Raw genomic sequence first — 16,993 nt, 5'->3', positions numbered from 1 at the left:
AGAGAGAGAGAGAGGAGAGAGAGAAAAAGAAAGAAAGAAAGAAAGAAAGAAAGAAAGAAAGAAAGAAAGAAAGAAAGAAAGAAAGAAGAAAGATGGATGGATGGAGCTGAGCTGGGTCTCTAGTCTAAGGTCACCTATCTTAGACCCAGATAGCCCAAGGTGAGACAGGGCTGAGGGACTGGGTTAATGAAGCGGGGTGCTGTGGACCAGAGGACCTGTGACTCAGGCCCACATGTTCTACCTTCCAGCCCCGCCAGCACCTATGCAGAGTATATCCAGTGGCTTAAAGGAGACCATCAGTCCACAGGACATCGTCCAGGATGCCATCCATAACTTCTCACCAGCATACCAGCAGTATACACAGCAGTCCACACACGAAGCTCCTGGGCCTGGCCAGGGTGGGCACCCATCGTCCAGCACCCACCCTGGCCCAGCCAGCAGCTCAGGAGGGGGTAAGAAGAGTCGCAACATAGAGAAACGCATGCTGATTCCGTCAGAGGACCTGTAGGGGCATGGAGTGTGTGGAGCCTAGCAGGGGACCCACCCATCAGCATTTCTTTTGACAGAGGCCCAGCCTCTTCTGAGAGCTCACTGGGGGCCTCTCTATTCCCTATATATCGCCCAGAGCGAAGTCACCTGAGCAAATTGGACAAACCTAAGGACCCAGTGAGATGTCTTAGTTACAGCCTGCAGGTGGCGCTATGAGTTGGCCCTTCCTTCCACAGGCAGAAGCAGTGCGTGGTAGATCTGCAGAGAGAGATGGCCAGGGAGAACGGGCCCAGTCACTCAGGCCTGGGGAGCCACATAGCCTCGGCCTGGCTGTGGCTATCTTAGATATATGAAGAAGGCCCTTTGTCCTGCGTTCTAGCACAGATACTAGTCCAAGCCCTCCCGGGGCAGCCTAACCTATTCAGCACAACAGGGTTGCCAGGGCGCTAGCCTGGCAGCTACTGACTGCTTATTTATAGATAAACTCCTTGCATTTTTTAGAGTTTGTTGGGCTTTCTTTTCATGTGGGGCTTGTCTTCTGAGTGATGGATCCCTAAGTAGTGGGTTCGCTGGGGCCCATGGAGCAAGGCTGGCTGTCAGAAACAGCTAAGGTGTGAGCCACGATGTGGCTCAGAGCAGTATAGGGCAAAGGGTGTGGACCTTGTCCCCAGATGACCAGCTCTGTTCCACAACAAAAGTTGGGACAGTCACCTCCCTCTGAACCTCAGGTTGGCCCAACCCTAAAGTGTTTTATAAAGCTTGTGGCACACAGCCTAGCATGCCTGAGTACAGGGACTCAGGCCTGGGAGCCCCCTTCTGTCTTTCCTCTTCCTGTGTACCCAGTTCAGTGCTCAGGGAGTCTGGAATAGGCTAGACTGGCTTTGGAAACACGAAGGACAAAGGTAACAGGGGTAGGGAGTCAGTGACCAGCTGTCCAGGCAAGCAACCAGACAGAAGTGCCTGGTGGAAATCACCCAGGAACAGCATCGCTTTGCCCAGTTGCCAGCTCCCAGAGCCCACAGTATCAAACAAGGCGGCTGCACTTCTCTGCCTTCTTGTTCTTGGGGCCCAGAGACAGGAGTCAAGGCCAGTGGCGTCTCCCTAGCTCTTCTGGGTTGATAAGATAGACTCTGTTCCTCCCTGCACCTGACTGTAAAAAGCCACCCACACCCACTTATCTGCCTTCTGGGACGGGCAGGCCCACAGGGTGGCCCCCTCAGCCCACACAGTCAGCAGAACTGGGAGGGGCTCAATACTCCGAGAGTCCTACACTCTAGAGGCTCAGCGCTGGCCTTCAAATACAAGAGGAGGCTTAGGGCTCGGCCAGCAGGGGGCTACCTTCCTTTGCCCTGGAGAGGCCATAAGCAGCGACAAGCTAGGAAGGATCCGCTTCCCAGGAGCTCAGACACAAAGTAAGATCCCAGGCTTTGGGCAGTATCTGGGGTCTGCACTTTAGAGAGAAGGCCAAACTGACATCACTAAACACCTACACATGCACCAGGAACCTCTGTACCCTGGTCCTGGGGAAGGTGTGCCAACCAAAGAAATTCGACAAGTTGCCTGCAGTTACTGAGCCAGTAGGGGATGCTACCAGTAGGGGTCACTGCGCCTTGCTTCCCTCTCCCCCTCCACCCCCATTCAGACATGCCTCAGTCCAACTTGACACCAAGCAAAGTTGGGCCATGGTTATCATGGAATGTGGCTGTGGACTGACTCAGAAGGATCTGACCAGGCCAAGGTGGTCAAAGAATAATGGGGAGTCATCGGAATACCAGAGGAAGAAGGGGGCTTCGGTCTCATCGCCTCTGGTGAAAGGACCAACTGCGAGTCTGACCCATGGGGCGCAAGGAGGGACAGCTTGCCAGGCAGTAACTGTGCAGATCCTGGCACAACCTTCTGCTATTTCATGTGTGTGTACATTTGTAAGGAGGTCAGAGATCAATACTGGGTGTCTTCCTTGGTTATTTTCCACATTAGTTTTTAGGACAGGATCTCTCGCTAAATGTAGAGTTTCATCATTTTGGCTAGGCTTGCTAGCCAGTAAGCACCAAAGATCTGCTTGTCTTTGTCCCTACAATTGCTTGGATTACACACACGTAACAGGTGTTTTGTTTGGGTTTGGTTTGGTTTATCAAGACAGGGTCTCTCTGTGTAACAGCTCTGGCTGTCCTGGAACTAGCTCTTGTAGACCAGGCTGGCCTCAAACTCACAGATTCACCTGCCTCTGCCTCCCGAGTGCTGGGATTAAAGGCGTGCACCACTACTGCCTGGCTCTGTGAGTTTTTTATGTTGGGGTTGGGGATCTTACATTTACACGGCAGGCACTATTCTATGCCATCACACTAGCCCTCACTCTTTGAGACAGGGTCTTACTTTGTAAGTTAAGCTGGCCTGGAACTCACTATTTATTTATTTACTTATTTATTTATTTTTAAATATTTATTTATATGTATACAATTTTCTGTCTGTGTGTATGCCTGAAGGCCAGAAGAGGGCGCCAGACCTCTTTACAGATGGTTGTGAGCCACCATGTGGTTGCTGGGAATCAAACTCGGTGGAACTCACTATTTAGCCAAGGCTAACCTCAAACTCTTATGTAGCCAAGGCTACCCCTGGACTTGGAATGATCTCGCTACCTCATCCTCCTAACTACAGTGATTTATAGGCATGAACCACCATGAAGGGCTCTTGCCATTTTTTAACCTGTTCTGACCTCTGGTCCCCATGTGTGAGGTGGCCCAAGTAAAACCCAAAGCAGTCTACATGGTATGGGTGTGCCACGTGAGTGGACCTTTTATAGTCTCTGTCCAGAGGTTGGTTACTACTCAGGGACAGGAAGACCAGAAGATTCAGGGGTCAGCTGTAGAGAAATAATCTGGCCTAGCTAGAGACTGTTTCTGTCTTGAAAAATCACCAAGCGGGCTAGGCCAGGTGGCCCGCGAGCCCGAGATCTACTTGTCTCTGCCTCCCTAACACTGAGATTACAAATATGAACCTGGCTATTTTGTGTGGTTTCAAGGGATTGAACCCAGGTTCTCATGCTTGCAAGGCCAGCACTTCACCAAGTCAATTGAGCTATCCCAAGCTCTAGTCAGACTTCTGAGAGCATTTCGTTAGCTTCAGCAAACTGGAACATTGCTCTGGGCCTTACTTAAGACCCTGTCCCTCTTGCAGTGCCCTGCATGTCCAATCTAGACCCCACCTGTCATTGCTCAGGGGTTGAGGCCAAGCAGCCGGTATGACCCACCCCATGAGAAAGGGGGGCTCAGGTCTCAGAGGTTCCTAACTATGAAGCACAAGTTACATTGGCCATCAGAGACTTCTTGCCAGGGTAGCCTGGACATTCAGATATATGTGCCAATGACCAGGAGTGCAGGTGGAAGGTGTCACCTTGTGCTACTTTGTCCCTGTATCTCAGAAGATGGCCTGGGGAGAACACCAAGGTGTGCAGAGTAGAAGGCTAGGCCTCAGGGAAGGGCCAGCCCAGGCTGTAGGGCAGGACACGGGGTTCCCAACCATATCACCATCCACACACCGGAAAGCATCTCAAACAGGAAATTCTTTATTGCAAAGATACAAAAGCAGTCACAGCGACATGTACAGCAATAAATTAGGTAGTGGCCATGAGGCGGGGCACAGACGGGTCAACAGTCTGTGATCTCTTCTCAATAATTTATAACATGAGGGGAGGGAGGAAGCACAAAAATAAATATTGAAATGAAACTGCCAAGGTGGCTGGGGACACCAGGCCTCCGCGTGGTCAGCATGCGTCCCTGCCACCTTTTGAAAAAGTAAAGCTTGCTTTGAGAAGTCAGAGGAACAAGACAGAAAACTCACTTTTATCTTAAATAAAAACTCCATATATTAAATTGTGATGATGAGATTTCAGTGACAAACAGCCACGGGGCATGCTCACACCCTTCCCAGCCCCCTTCAGGCAGGTACCCTGCACAGGCGCTCCAGGTGGCACTGAAAGCCCCATCCAGCCTGCAGGCCAACAGTATGGAGTCTCCTTCATGGAGACCACCACAGGCCTGCAGTGGGCAGCAACCCACAGCCAGGGGTCACCTGCCTACCACTGGAGACTACCCTGGAGACCACGCATTTCAGTGTGATACCTGCTGGAACAAGCTTCACCAGTGACCCAAGCATGCCCAACGCCACCACAGAAAGACTAAGGGAAGCTGTTGGCACTCTGGGCCTCCATCCATGGCCAGTTCCCCACCTCACTGGCCAACCTACTCTGCATTAATAAAAGATCTACAGTATCAAACTGGGAAAGAAAACTGTTATGAAAAAAATCTGTACGATAAAATGTGTATATAATTTTATATATATATATATCTTCTCTCTCTTTAAATATCCCATGGTCCTTATTGATATCCAATATGGATTACCTACCAAGGCAATGGTTCCAACAGTGCTTCCTAAGTGCCTGGCTTTGGCTCAGCCTGCCCCCGACTCCTTGTCCACCATATACTCCTCAGAGCCTGGAGGACATAATCCCTTCAGTAAGAAAGCACAAGATGGCCGATGGCCCAGAACGCTATGAAGGAGGAATAGGCAGGTAACAATTGGGCACCAAAGTTGCAGAGTACCTGCACATACAGTCTGCCCTGGGCCCCTGCTGACACCCACAGGGCGTGTCCACGAGGCCCTACAGATGCACCCTCTGTCCCTCCATACTATCTAAGCCTCTTAGGCCTCTTCCACATCCCCTGGGCCGCCAGGACTTCACCCTGACTTCACCTCATTCATATTTTGTTTTGTTTTGTTTTTCCCCAGCAACAAGACACATCTTAACAGCCATTTCTGTATCCCTCAACACCTCTCAGGCTTCACCGGCTCCCCTCCAGCCTCTCCTCTCAGCTAAGCCCTAGGGAACCCGGGCCCTACTGTTTGCTGGCTCTATGGACAGATGGCCCCTGCACCACAATGGGCAACCTTAACTAACACACCCCCAGGGACATTCCAGGACATCCGTGTAACCCTCACTACACATACTGGACAGGCTCTCCTGTATGGCCACCTGGCCCAGTGGTTTCCTGTCTTCACACAGGCTGCCGTGACAGCCTGTATACACACAGGAACACATGAAGTAGCCTCTGCAGGAGGCTATACTGGGAACTGTTTCCCAGGGCATGGACTTGGCTCTAAGGGCTAAAGCAGGTAGTAGCGCCCCTTGATAAGGACAAGGCCAGAGCCCAGAAAGTGACAGTATGGTGTCCACCCCAGCTGGAGGCCCTTAGGGGATGGCACTGATGGCGCTGACAGGCAGGCACCAGAGAAGTGGAAGACGAGTTCTCACTCCCTCCCACAGGGGGCCTGGAGTTGTTCATGCTGGTGGCCCGTGTGGTTCCTGTCAGCAACTAAAACCACACCCCTGGGGGAAGGAGAGATGTGAGTGGGGGTTGCTTGTAGCACTGGCTCATGAGAGCCTCCCTTTTATCCTGCATCCGCCTGTCCCTGCTCTCCTTGCCCTCAGCCCCACAGGGTCCACAGTGGGCAAGTGGACATGAGGAATCTGTACTAGGGAGCCCGGGAGAGACGTGAGGGCTGTGCCACTGCTCACGCCCTGCCCGGCCCCGGCAGGCACTAGGAGGCAGCTGAAAATGGCACAGAGGTGGAGGAGAGCTCTGCGGATTTGACGATGGTGATGACACTGGTGGTAGCCACCTTGGTTGGTGTGACAGGCCCCCGGGCCACGGTGCGTGCAAAGGTCTGCAGGGCCTCGTATTTGGAGCGCAAGGCATCCAGCTCCAGTCGCATGCTGCTGTTCTCCCGGGCCAGCTTCTCTACTTCCTGTTGCAACTCTACACGCTGCCGCTCCAGCTCCTCCTTCTGGGTCACACGCTTGATACGGCAGCTAGCTGCGTAGCCGCGGTTCTTGAGCGTGCGCCGCCGCTGCTTCAGCCGAGTCACCTCCTCTTTGGTGAGCCCCCGCAGGTGCTGGTTCAGCTCCCGCACCGACATGGACACCAGCTCATCATCACTAAGTACAGGGGCGTTCTCGCCCGCCTCCTTCTTAACCTAAGGAGCCAGATAAGCAAGAGTCAGCACGGGGAAGACAGGGTCCACCAGACTGGGATCTGGTACAACAAAGGCCCAGAAGTGCATCTACATTGTGTAATGTTCCCATTCTACATCAAGGTGGCAGCATGGGACTCCAAGATTATGCCCATGGCAGGGTACCACAAACAACCCCACTGCTGTTGCTGTGACCCCTCTTTGAACAGGAGGACCTGACAGCCAGTCCCTTGGGAAGTAAGGTCTTGAGTCAACTTAAGTTTTCTAGACACTCAAGGAACTGGGCTATTTCCCCTCAGATGCTCTTCTAGGTAAGGGACAGGATGATACAGTGGCCCTGCTCTTCCCTGACGTCTACCCACTGGTGCAAAGCGTGAATCTGGCTGGTCAGGGCTCACTCAAGGGAGTCCAGCACACAGCACTCAAAAGCCTGCGAGGCAAGAAAACTGACTCAGAAGCACCTTTGGTGACAAAGGTTGAAAAGGCCCAGAAGGGAGTAAGGACCTGGGCCGGCAGACGGGACATCAGCTTACCTGAGGATACCACTCTGCCCACCTGGCACAGGAGGGGATGAGCTTGGGCAGATGAAGGGCCTGTGGATGCAGCTCCAGGTGGCTAGGATCTACGCAGCACCTGTCTTACCACCCACCCCTCCACCTGTGAGCTACCTTCCTGGTCAACAAGGCCAGGCTCTTCTGGGCCACTGTACCACCTCTCCTTCTGGGATCCTTCACCAATTCCTGAGGACAAAGCTGACCTCGTTTTAGGGGCTGTGCTGTACAAGTGGAGCTGCCAGGACAGGATGAGTCTTCCCTGTGCCATGCCAGGACAGTGCCAGTCACAGCCCATGCTGGTCCAGCCCACCTTACCTTCAATGCCTTGTTCGGCTTGGGATTAGTCGTCATAACCTGGGCCCTGTCACCAGGACGGAACCACCAGGAAACTGTCTCTGGAAAGAAAGAAACAGTGTGGGTCAGGACCCAGCAAGCTACGGGCATTGCCTCTGAGTAACAATACTTGGAATCAGTTCTCTCAACAACCAGAGACAGTAACAAGAGAACCTCAGCTCTAAAACAAAGGGGATGCACATGTAAATCTGCTTGTTCCTGTCCTAGTATGTCTGGCCAGCAACTCTACATGTTTCAGAACAAGCCCAATTCAGTTACAAAGTAACATGTTCCCCCCATCCAGTTCACAAGGGCGCACAATAGCTCAACCTTCCTAATGCTGTGACTCTAATTCTGTTTCTCATGTTGTGGTGACCCCCAACCATAAAACTATTTTCAATGCTACTTCGTAACTAGTTTTGTTACTGCTGTGAATCATAACATAAATATCTATGTTTTCTGACGTCTTTAGACAACCCCTGTAAAAGAGTAGTTTGATTCCCTAAGGGGTTGTGTCCCACAGGCCAAGAACCACTGCCTTAAGCAATCTGGAGTGGCCGTCCTGGCCATTCTGCATCTGCCTAGCAGGCAGACATGAGACCCAACCACGCCTCATACTCCAGCATCAGCCCTCAGAGCAGACAGGCCCCCTAGGTCAATGGGGGCTGCCGTCCTGTTCCCCACCCCAGCTCATGCTGAAGCCATCAGCACTGTGGGGTATCTGTCGGTCATGAGCAATTGCTGCTTTCTGCTCTGGGTCCCCACAGCCTGAATTCAGACAATATATTTACAGCCGTGGGAAACCAGGTACTGCATCCTCAAGACCAGAGGGACCTGCCAGCTGCAGGGCCGTGGTTCTCAGCTCTGAAAGAGGGCCTTGGGACAGTGTCCCTTAGCAAGGGCTCCACAATGGCTCACCAGGGAGAAGAAAGGCCCTTTCCCGAAATCTCACTCACCCCTAAAGAAGATGGGGTACAGAACACCTGCCACTCCTCCCTAGCCCTGCCCTCCAGCAACCCATGGGACACCTACCGCCGTGAAGGACACTGCAGCTGTGACATCACCACTCCTCCCAGGCCACCCCAGCCCCTCAGAGTGACCCCAAGGCCCCTATGGGTGGGGTGGGGTGGCTACTGATGGGTAGCAGGTTCAGAGGATCCAGCCAGAGGCACAGGCAGAGAACCGCAGCCACCTGACAGACCCACTAGGCCATCTGTCTGGCAAGGAACTGTCCCTGTGGCCAGCCCGCCAGCCCCCTGGCCCGCCCTTCTCATTCTCCAGTCTGCATTGTGTCACACACCCTCATCATTCATGAAAAAGCCAGCCAAAGCATCCCAAGCATGATTCCCCTCTGATAGTTGCCATGGCGACCTTGGGATGTAGCCAACCCCCCATGGTCTCCATGGCAACGGAGAAGCCCAAAAGCATTCGGGACTTGTGGGTCAAGCCTGTGCAGAAAGACAACACGAGGTTCTCAGGCAGTAAACAAACCCATTCATTCCCTGACAACTAGGGAAGGGGCAAGAGGGATGGGGATGGCCTTTGGTGGGATGCACAGCCATCTCTTGAATTTTAAACCGTGACAATGACAGGCACAGAACAAGGGACGTCAGGGAAATCACACAAAGGAGAGTGTGGAGGACAGGCATGAACAAGACAGTGGGTGACCTCCACTGCCCCTCCCCCACAGACCTGGGGCCCTGAGGCCCCATCTCTCTACCCTATGATCCCACCTCTGATGGGGTCCTGTCTCCAGTGCCCACCACCCTCACTGTCAAAAAAAGTCATCAGTGAGAGGCAGATATCTGGCAATAGACACCCAGCACCCTAGTGACATCACTGGTCACTCTCAGAGGAAATGGCAGTAAGAAGAGCAGGACAGGGACAGAGCCATCCTAGAGGAGGCTCAGGTAAACCAGCATGCATCCTGACACAGTACCCATCTGGGACCTGAGCTGGGACCAGAACTGGTGGGGTGATCTAATGGAGATAAGAGACCGCACGGGGACGTGGGCAAACTGTAATCACAGATCACCTCCAGCTCCAGCTGGGTTACAGTGGCACTAGGGAAGTCACGGGTTTCCGCCACTCCATTAGGAACTCTCAGGAACCAGGCGCCTAGGAGCCCCAGGAGCCCTGAGAAAGTTTTCCGTAAAGAGGGAGGAGGGGTTGGGCATCTCTTCCAACTTGTAACCCCAGCGTCAGTGACATAGCTATGTGGTGAGTCACGGGCTGTTTACAGAGTCGGCTCACATTCCCACACAAGGACACCCCTCCCACCCGCATGTTCACGGGCCCCAGGGGCCACTGCCAGCGGAAAAGGAAGGTGCTGGGGAAGACGGCGGACTCAACTCGGGGAAGAAGGGGGACTCAACTTAGACCACGGGTGCTGAGACCCACACCCAAGGGCTCAGCTTGGGGCAGGAATCTTTCCACCCCATGATGATGGGGCTGTGACACCAGGTGGCCAGGATGTGCACAGGGCAGGGGCCTGCCCCCAGGTGACACCATGAGAATCAACTGACCACTGGATGGGGCCACGCGGCCAGCAGGAAGGGCCCCTCCCTGGCTCTCTCCATCTACACCCACCTCATGGGCTTCTGCTGGGGTCTGAGTTCAGGGACCCTTCTTCAGTCCTCGGCTGGCTTCAAGATGAAACATGAAGCCAAGAGGTCATGGACAAATGCCAACCCCTCCCGATGCTCTGGTCTCTTCCTCAGAAAAAGATGAGAGAACCAGCACCAGCGATGGCCGGTGATGCTGGCTAAGAGGCCCCACTCAGTAGTCCTGGGGGCACACTTACAATGAGCTACAAAGTTTACCCCAGCTTATCCTGCCCCAGCTACGTTTCTGCCTCTGGAACCCCCTGCTCAGCAGGGACACTTAGACCTCTGTCAAGATAACTCAAACTTCATCCTGCATGTCCAACACTGTAGAAGTCTGTCCGGGTGAAAGGTGAGGCACACATTGACCCTGGGTCAGAGGTGTGCCTTTCTGCCTGCTGCCAATCATGGGGGACAATCTAGGGAAAAGAGATCTTCAGCAACTCAGCATGTGGTAGGATGGTGCTGGAAGGTGCCCCGGCCCCAAATACATCAAGCACATGGGTATCGTCCCAACCTATCCATCATAGATCAAGCCAGGCCTCTCATCTTAGTACCCTGGGAGGCTGAGGTAGGAGGATCACAAGTTGAAGGCACGCCTGGGCTACAGAGTATGTTCAAGGTCACTCTGGACAACTTAGTGAGACCCTGTCTCAAAATAAAAAGGAGAGAGGGCTGGAGTTGTTTGTAGCTCAGTGACAGACTGTGTGCCTAGTATATGCATCCATCCACAGAATCATTAAAAAAAAAAAAATCAAGGAATGTAAAGGAGCCCAAGGGGGAATGTGTTGTTTGGAGGTTTCCGGTGGTGCTGGGGAAAGAACCCAGGACTTGGACCACCCCTGAGCTTTGTCTGGGCAGCAGAGAGCCCTGCATTCGTGAGAGAAGTTTGTAAGACAAACGTGATTTCAAAACAGCGAGTCACGTGGTGGCCATCACAGCACTTAGACCTCAAAGGCAAGAGGCTCAGTGCAATTTCAAAGCCAGCCTGGACTCTCTGGGGAAGATCCTGTTGTAATAATAATAATAAAGCAGCCACACCTGTCATTACAGCAGAGAGGGAAAGGCAGGATGATCAGGAGTTCAAGGTCATCCTTGGCCTGACTGGGCTACTTGAGGTTCTGTCTCTAAACAAAAACAAATCTTTTTTTTTCTTGGTTTAACATGACAGGGTTTCATCGTGTAGCTCTGACTGTGTATTGGAACTTGCTCTGTAGACCAAGCTGGACTGGAGCTCACAGAGATCCCTCTGCCTCTGCCTCAGAGTGCTGGGATTAAAGATTTGCCACCACCACCCACAAAAACCAAACTACTCTTAATGGCTTCTGTAAGCCATGAACTCTCAACCCACTTCTCACCTCCATTAGCTGTCCCTCAGCCCAGCCTCAGACCTCCTTCCCTGAATGAAGGACATAACACACAGCTAGAAGGACCATGCCCAGGTCCAATGGAAAAATAGACAGGAAGCCATGGGGGCCTTGCTACCAGACCTATGGTGGATCAGAAAAGAAAGTCCCAGTCTCAAAGGGTCTCCATCTTGCTCAAGGTAATGTGGAGCCTGGATCATCCACCTCACTCCCTGCTGCAGTTGAGGGTTCTAGATGATGCCCCCTGTTCCACAAGGTGTTACCAACTGCAGCTCCCTGACCCTGGCTCCTACTGCCCAGCCCAGCTGACAAGGATATGTGCTCTTCAGGTTCCCAGTATACCAAAATGGGGAAAGGGAGCAGGTAGCGGGGTGGATGAGGAGGAGGATGGGAGACCCATTCTGTCCAAGGGAACAGGTTCAAACCCCAGACACCAAACCCAAACCTCTAACAGCTGCAAGCCACAGAACCTAAAGCCACTAAGGATGTGGCCACCTCTGCTTGGGAGCCTTTGACAAGTACCCAGAGTCAAGTACCCTTTCCAGGACCCCAAGGGTACATAGGGCTGACATCACCTGCCACACACAGTGGGCACATGCTGATGAACCACACCACAGCCGGTCAAATGAGCCTCCTCCCACTACAGACCACTAAGTTTTTACTGTGCCGTCCACCCACAGTGCACGGCGGGGCACCTCCGCCCAGCTCTGGCTGGCCGCCCTCCCATAAGCCACAACTGTCTGCCTGGCCTAGAGGACGTCTGGTCACCTTGCATTTGCAATCTCAGGAAGCTGTGTCATCCCAGCTACATCCAGAGGTGACTCAAGCACTTCCAGGCTGACGGCAGGCTGCATGGCGCAGCCCCCTCAGCTGTGGTTGCCCTCCCTCTGCCCCTCACCCAGACCTCCCCTCCCTGACTGGCTGAGTGGTTCTCTCTGCCACCAGGTCCTTGTTAGGGTTCCCGTCCTGTCCCTGGTGGTCCTCGGGTTTCAGCCACCTTCTAAGCTCCATGTTTAGCTGGGGATGTCTGGTGGGAACAGCTAAGCCCAGATTTGCATATCTGTGTGTGTACTGTCATTCGTCAGATTGTTTATCTGCTGTTTTTCTTTTTAAACTTAAAAATTACGTTTATTTGCTGGGTGTGGTGATTCACACCTTTAATCCTAGCATTTGGGATCCAGGAGGGTGAAGCTAGCCTGGTTTATATAAGGAGTGTGTGTGTGTGTGTGTGTGTGTGTGTGTGTGTGTATGCACATCTGTATGTATATGTGTATATATACTTGCCAAATTATATGTGAAGGTCAGAGGATAATTTATGCAAGTCAGTTCTCTCCTTCCATGATGTGGGTCTTGGGGAACTGAACTCAGGTCATTGGACTTGGTATCAAGCACCTTTACCCCCTGAGTCATCTCACTGGCCACCTCACTTTTTCAAACCAGGGTCTCTCAGTGGCCTGGAACTAACCACTAAGGCTAGGCCAGTGGACCAGCCAGAGAGGCTCAGTGATCCTCCTGTCTCTACTTCCCCAGCACTGGGATTAGAGTGTGTGGCCACACCTAACATCTTTATGTGGGCTGAATTCTCTCTCCAGACCTGTCTGTTTAAGACAGGGTCCACACAGCCCAGGCTAGCATAGAACTGACCTTCTTCTCTTGCCTCTACCTCCTAAGTGCTGAAATCACAGAACCAGCTCTTAACCTCAGTCCCAACGTCTCCTGCCCAGCCCCAAGTATGGTTTAGTGTCTCCCTTGGTACAACAAATCCCCAAGCTGCTCTTGGTGCAGGTCGTGGAGTTCCCTTCTCAGCTTCCTGCTCTGGGCTTCCTTCTCTGGCTGGTAAGTGCTCCTGAATGTGGAGGGCACAGGGTCTCTACGCCACCCTCAACTTCTGCTTCTTCCACAGAGTCCTAGACCTGGTTCTAGAATTTTCTTCCAGTAGCTTTGTTGTACAATGAGCCCCTCCCCGTCAAGCAGAAAACTTGTGTTACTGACACCAGCTCCCTCAGGGTATCAAGATACTAGAAAAGTTCTGTTTTATAGGCAGAGGGGGGATTCAGACAGGGAAAGAAGCCTTGGAGAAAGTGTGTGAGCTTGCCCCACCATACCAGATGGTCTCAAGGAAGAACCAGCAGTTGTGTCACCACCAGACATGACAGCCCCTAGCCTCTAACCCTGACCTCTGACCTCAGGCCATGCCATCAGGCAAACAATGTAGGCTTCAGGATCCTCCCCTAGACCAGGCAGTGCATGATCACCCAGACCCAGGGCTACCCCCGTGAAATTCTACAGATTTTCAGATAACACTCTCAGTTTCCTGAAACTGCAGTTAAGAGGAACTATAACGCATGTGTGACTTATAAAAAGCAAAAGTAAATACAAGCGACCAGGCATCTTCCCGGAGTGGAGCAGGGACAGGGAGGGTGGGGCGGGAGAATGAGTCACTGTTTATAGCTCCCGAGATCGGCCACACAGAGAATTCTCCCAGCTGGCCTGATTTCCATTTCCCGTGTGGACTAACTAGACCCGAGATCCAGAAAGTCCACTCCAAGAAACCTTTAGACTCAGAACAGCCAGGGCAGAAACAGACACAACTTCTTGGTCTAGACTGCGATCAAGAATTGCCAGCGGCAGTAAACAAACCCTGGGGCTGGCAGAGCCAGGACTGAAAACTGAGGGTCCCTGAGATAGAGTGACCAGGAAGGTCTCACTAGAAGCCTTGAAGGGGCTAGAGGAAGGGCTGGGACACAGAAAGAGCCAACTCTGAGGGAAACATGGCTTCCCAGGACCCTCTGTCCAATTCCCATTTTTAGCAACTACCTGGAAAGTACACAGCCCTGAACTTGGAACCCAGCCCTGCAAGCCCAGCTCAGTTCAAGAACAAGAGGGGAATGTACTCCAGAGAAGCCTGGCTTGGTTTTTTACTCCAATAAATGTTTTATTTTAGAATCACAAGAAGTTTAGTTTTAAGTTATAACAGACTTACTTTCTTTACCAAGGTCAAACTCATGACATTTCTCCAGCTGATATATCTGAGGAGCGAGGAAGCTTTTGTCGTAAGGGTTGTCCACAGTGACACAGGCTATAGGTATGTCCTGCCTATCTACAGCTTTCCTTGCTCCATCCACATGCCTAAATCCATACCTTGTTGTTTGAGTTTGTTTTTTGGTGACAGAGTCTCACCATGTAACCAAGGCTGGACTTGAACTAGCCATGTTCAAACTCAGTATCAAACTCAAACTGATTTCAAGCTCAGTATCTTCCTGCCTCAGACTCCCGAGTGGGCATGAGCAGGCATTACAGATATGTCGCCACCATAATATAACAGCTTTAGATCAATGCCTTAAAAAAAACCTCCCTGGCCCTAGAAACACCAGGCTTGAAAATGCCATAATGAGGCATCACAGTACCCACGTGCAAGCCACCAGATGCCTTTCGAAACGTGGTTGTCACAGTAAGACCTCAGCAGCGCCAACCCTGGGGTCGCAGAGCTGTTTCTGATGACTCCACAGAAAGCAACGCTTTGAGTTAACTACCAGCTGTGGCATAAGCTGGCTTTTTGGGACTGAGGGCACCAGGCAAGGGAAAGCTGAGTGCCTGTCGGTCCGTTGGTGGGTGAATTATTAAAGTGCATCTGTGGCTGGCTATAGAGCTGTGTGAAAAGCAGGGCACAGCAAAACTTCACAAGAGAAACAAGAGCACCAAGCAGCCTGCCCCCCCAAACATCAACCCTCCCAAACATCAACCTCCTGTGAACAGGGCAAGCTCTGGGAGGCTGGAGTGGCTGCCATCTCTGGGTGTAAGAAGAGTTTCTCTCCGGCAAAGGGAGCTAAGCCAGGCACCTAGGACCCACGAGGCTTTCTCCACCTGTGGTCTGCTAGATTTTGCTTCCGATTTCTCATGGCACACTCTTAACACACCTATCCGCTCACCCGACAAGGGGACCTCACACTTCAGAGTTGGAAGAGACCTTGGCCCCTGACCACACCTGAAGAAAGTGGCGGAAGCGATAGGCTGGCCAAGACGGTCACCTGCCTCGCTCCCCACCCACAGCTTCCACATCCGGCACCGCTGGCCGGTCAGCTGATTATAAAGGGACACCAGTTATCCAGGCCCCTGCCGGGTCGCGGCTGGCGGGGCGGGGGGGATCCTACCGCGATGGAAGTGGCCAGGTGAGCACGGCTCCTGGGAGCTGCTCTTCCGCACGTGGCGGGTCCCGCGTGGGCCCTTAGCCAGGTCCCGCGTGGCACGTGCTCGAGGCCCAAGCTGGGCCTCACGGCCTTCGCGGTGCGCCGCCTTCAGGTGCGCGAACTCGGGGTCCCTTACCCTGTCCCGAAGCCCCTCACTCACCCGGGTCGCGCGCGGGGCCGGGCGCGGCGGCTCCTCGTGGACACGCACTCTCCACGCGCGCTTCTGCTCTCTCCCCCCGTATTCGCCGCCTCCGCCTGCGCGCTCAGGACTCCACGCTCCGACTCAGCGAAGAACAACAAGTCCTCGCCGCCCGCCGCCCGCCGCCGGCTCCCCAGTACTGACACCGCTTCCGGGATCGCGCGTCAAAGCGCGTCACGGTCCCGCCCCCGTGTGGTCACGCCCCCTATCCGATCACGCCCCTTGTTGCTCACGCCTCTTCGCACACTAAAACCACGCCCCCTCCGACCGAGCGTTGGTGCCACGCCCCTGTTGGCCACGCCCCTTTGCCTCCCTAGTCGCTGACTCCACCTAGAGCCTTCCACGTGCTGTTGTCTCGATGCTGAATCCTTGGCCCTGTCCACCTCCTGCACGCCCGGGGAGGAGTCAGTGCGTCCTTCCCAAGGTGGGGAATGATAGGCGAGCATGGCACACACCTGGGGTGTCTGTGACCCATTTTTCCCAGGCCTTTCAGTCGGGCCACCATGTCTCTACTGTTGTCTGTGCTACCTACTATGATCCTGGGTCGTGGCTGCTGGATCCTCCCGGAGCCTTGGCAGAGGGAATGGAGGCCAACTGGTACTGACCATGTTCCGGACATAACACCAAGTCCAGGTCAAGGAGGCGAAGGGAGCTGAGCACTGGGAAGTGGATCCGTTATACCACCTAGTCTGCAGGGCAGATGCACCCTACAAAGAAGGAAGGGGTACCTAGCGTCCTCTTCTGACCCACACCCTCACACTTATCTGAGACAGCATAGGGTCGTAACTATGCAGCTCAGACTGGCCTGGGATGCTTGTAAAACTTTCAATTTTTTTATTTATTTATATGTGTAGATGTATGTATGTGGACTGTTGTGTGCATGCTACCTCACACGTATGGAAGTCAGAGGGCAACTTTGGGGAGTCAGTTCTTTACTTACATCATATGGATTCCAGAGATCAAACTCAGGTCGTCTGGCATGGAAGCAGATACCTTTACCCACTAAGCCATCTCATTGGCATTGGCTTAGAACTCTTGATCCTCCTGCCTCCACCTCCCGAGTGAGTGAGTGCTGGGATCCCAATGTGGTAATATGCTGCTATATGGCACTCCTTTATAGGCCTCGATGAGGGACAAAAGCACTGTCCCACACGGAGCCTCCTATACTCCAGCCCAATGCTAGGAGTACCAAGATACCCTTAGATAGGAGCCATCCTCCCTCTACCTGCCCCAG

At 53.1% G+C, this 16,993-nt stretch overlaps 2 protein-coding genes across 4 annotated transcripts in view; one reads left to right on the top strand and one right to left on the bottom strand.

The window, feature by feature from the left end:
• Tmem184a (transmembrane protein 184A) overlaps positions 1-622 on the top strand; it is an 8,727-nt gene extending 8,105 nt beyond the window's left edge. Inside the window, exon 9 of one of the 2 annotated variants that reach the window (XM_005367115.2) lies at positions 249-622. In XM_005367115.2, the coding sequence (XP_005367172.1) occupies positions 249-508 (260 nt within the window). In that variant the 3' untranslated portion in view covers positions 509-622. The remainder of the gene's footprint in view (positions 1-248) is intronic. The other variant, XM_013353758.2, reaches the window with a different exon arrangement.
• A 3,409-nt stretch (positions 623-4,031) lies between these two features.
• Positions 4,032-15,879, bottom strand: Mafk (MAF bZIP transcription factor K). 2 transcript variants are annotated; one of them, XM_005367113.2, is made up of 3 exons: positions 15,721-15,879; positions 7,386-7,465; positions 4,032-6,519 (listed from the first exon to the last, which is right to left on the bottom strand). In XM_005367113.2, the coding sequence occupies exons 2-3, from the start codon at positions 7,419-7,421 to the stop codon at positions 6,085-6,087; spliced, it is 471 nt and encodes a 156-aa protein (XP_005367170.1). In that variant the 5' UTR covers positions 7,422-7,465; positions 15,721-15,879; the 3' UTR covers positions 4,032-6,084. The 2 variants fall into 2 exon arrangements, with proteins under 2 accessions (XP_005367170.1, XP_005367171.1); XM_005367114.2 differs by lacking the exon at positions 15,721-15,879 and adding an exon at positions 8,436-8,697.
• Positions 15,880-16,993: the final 1,114 nt, after the last annotated feature.

This window comes from Microtus ochrogaster, unplaced genomic scaffold, assembly GCF_000317375.1.
Source record: "Microtus ochrogaster isolate Prairie Vole_2 unplaced genomic scaffold, MicOch1.0 UNK16, whole genome shotgun sequence".
In the NCBI taxonomy this organism is placed as follows: domain Eukaryota; kingdom Metazoa; phylum Chordata; class Mammalia; order Rodentia; family Cricetidae; genus Microtus; species Microtus ochrogaster.
The sequence above is the reverse complement of the archived record's forward strand: the minus strand, read 5'-3'. Positions and strand labels throughout refer to the sequence as shown.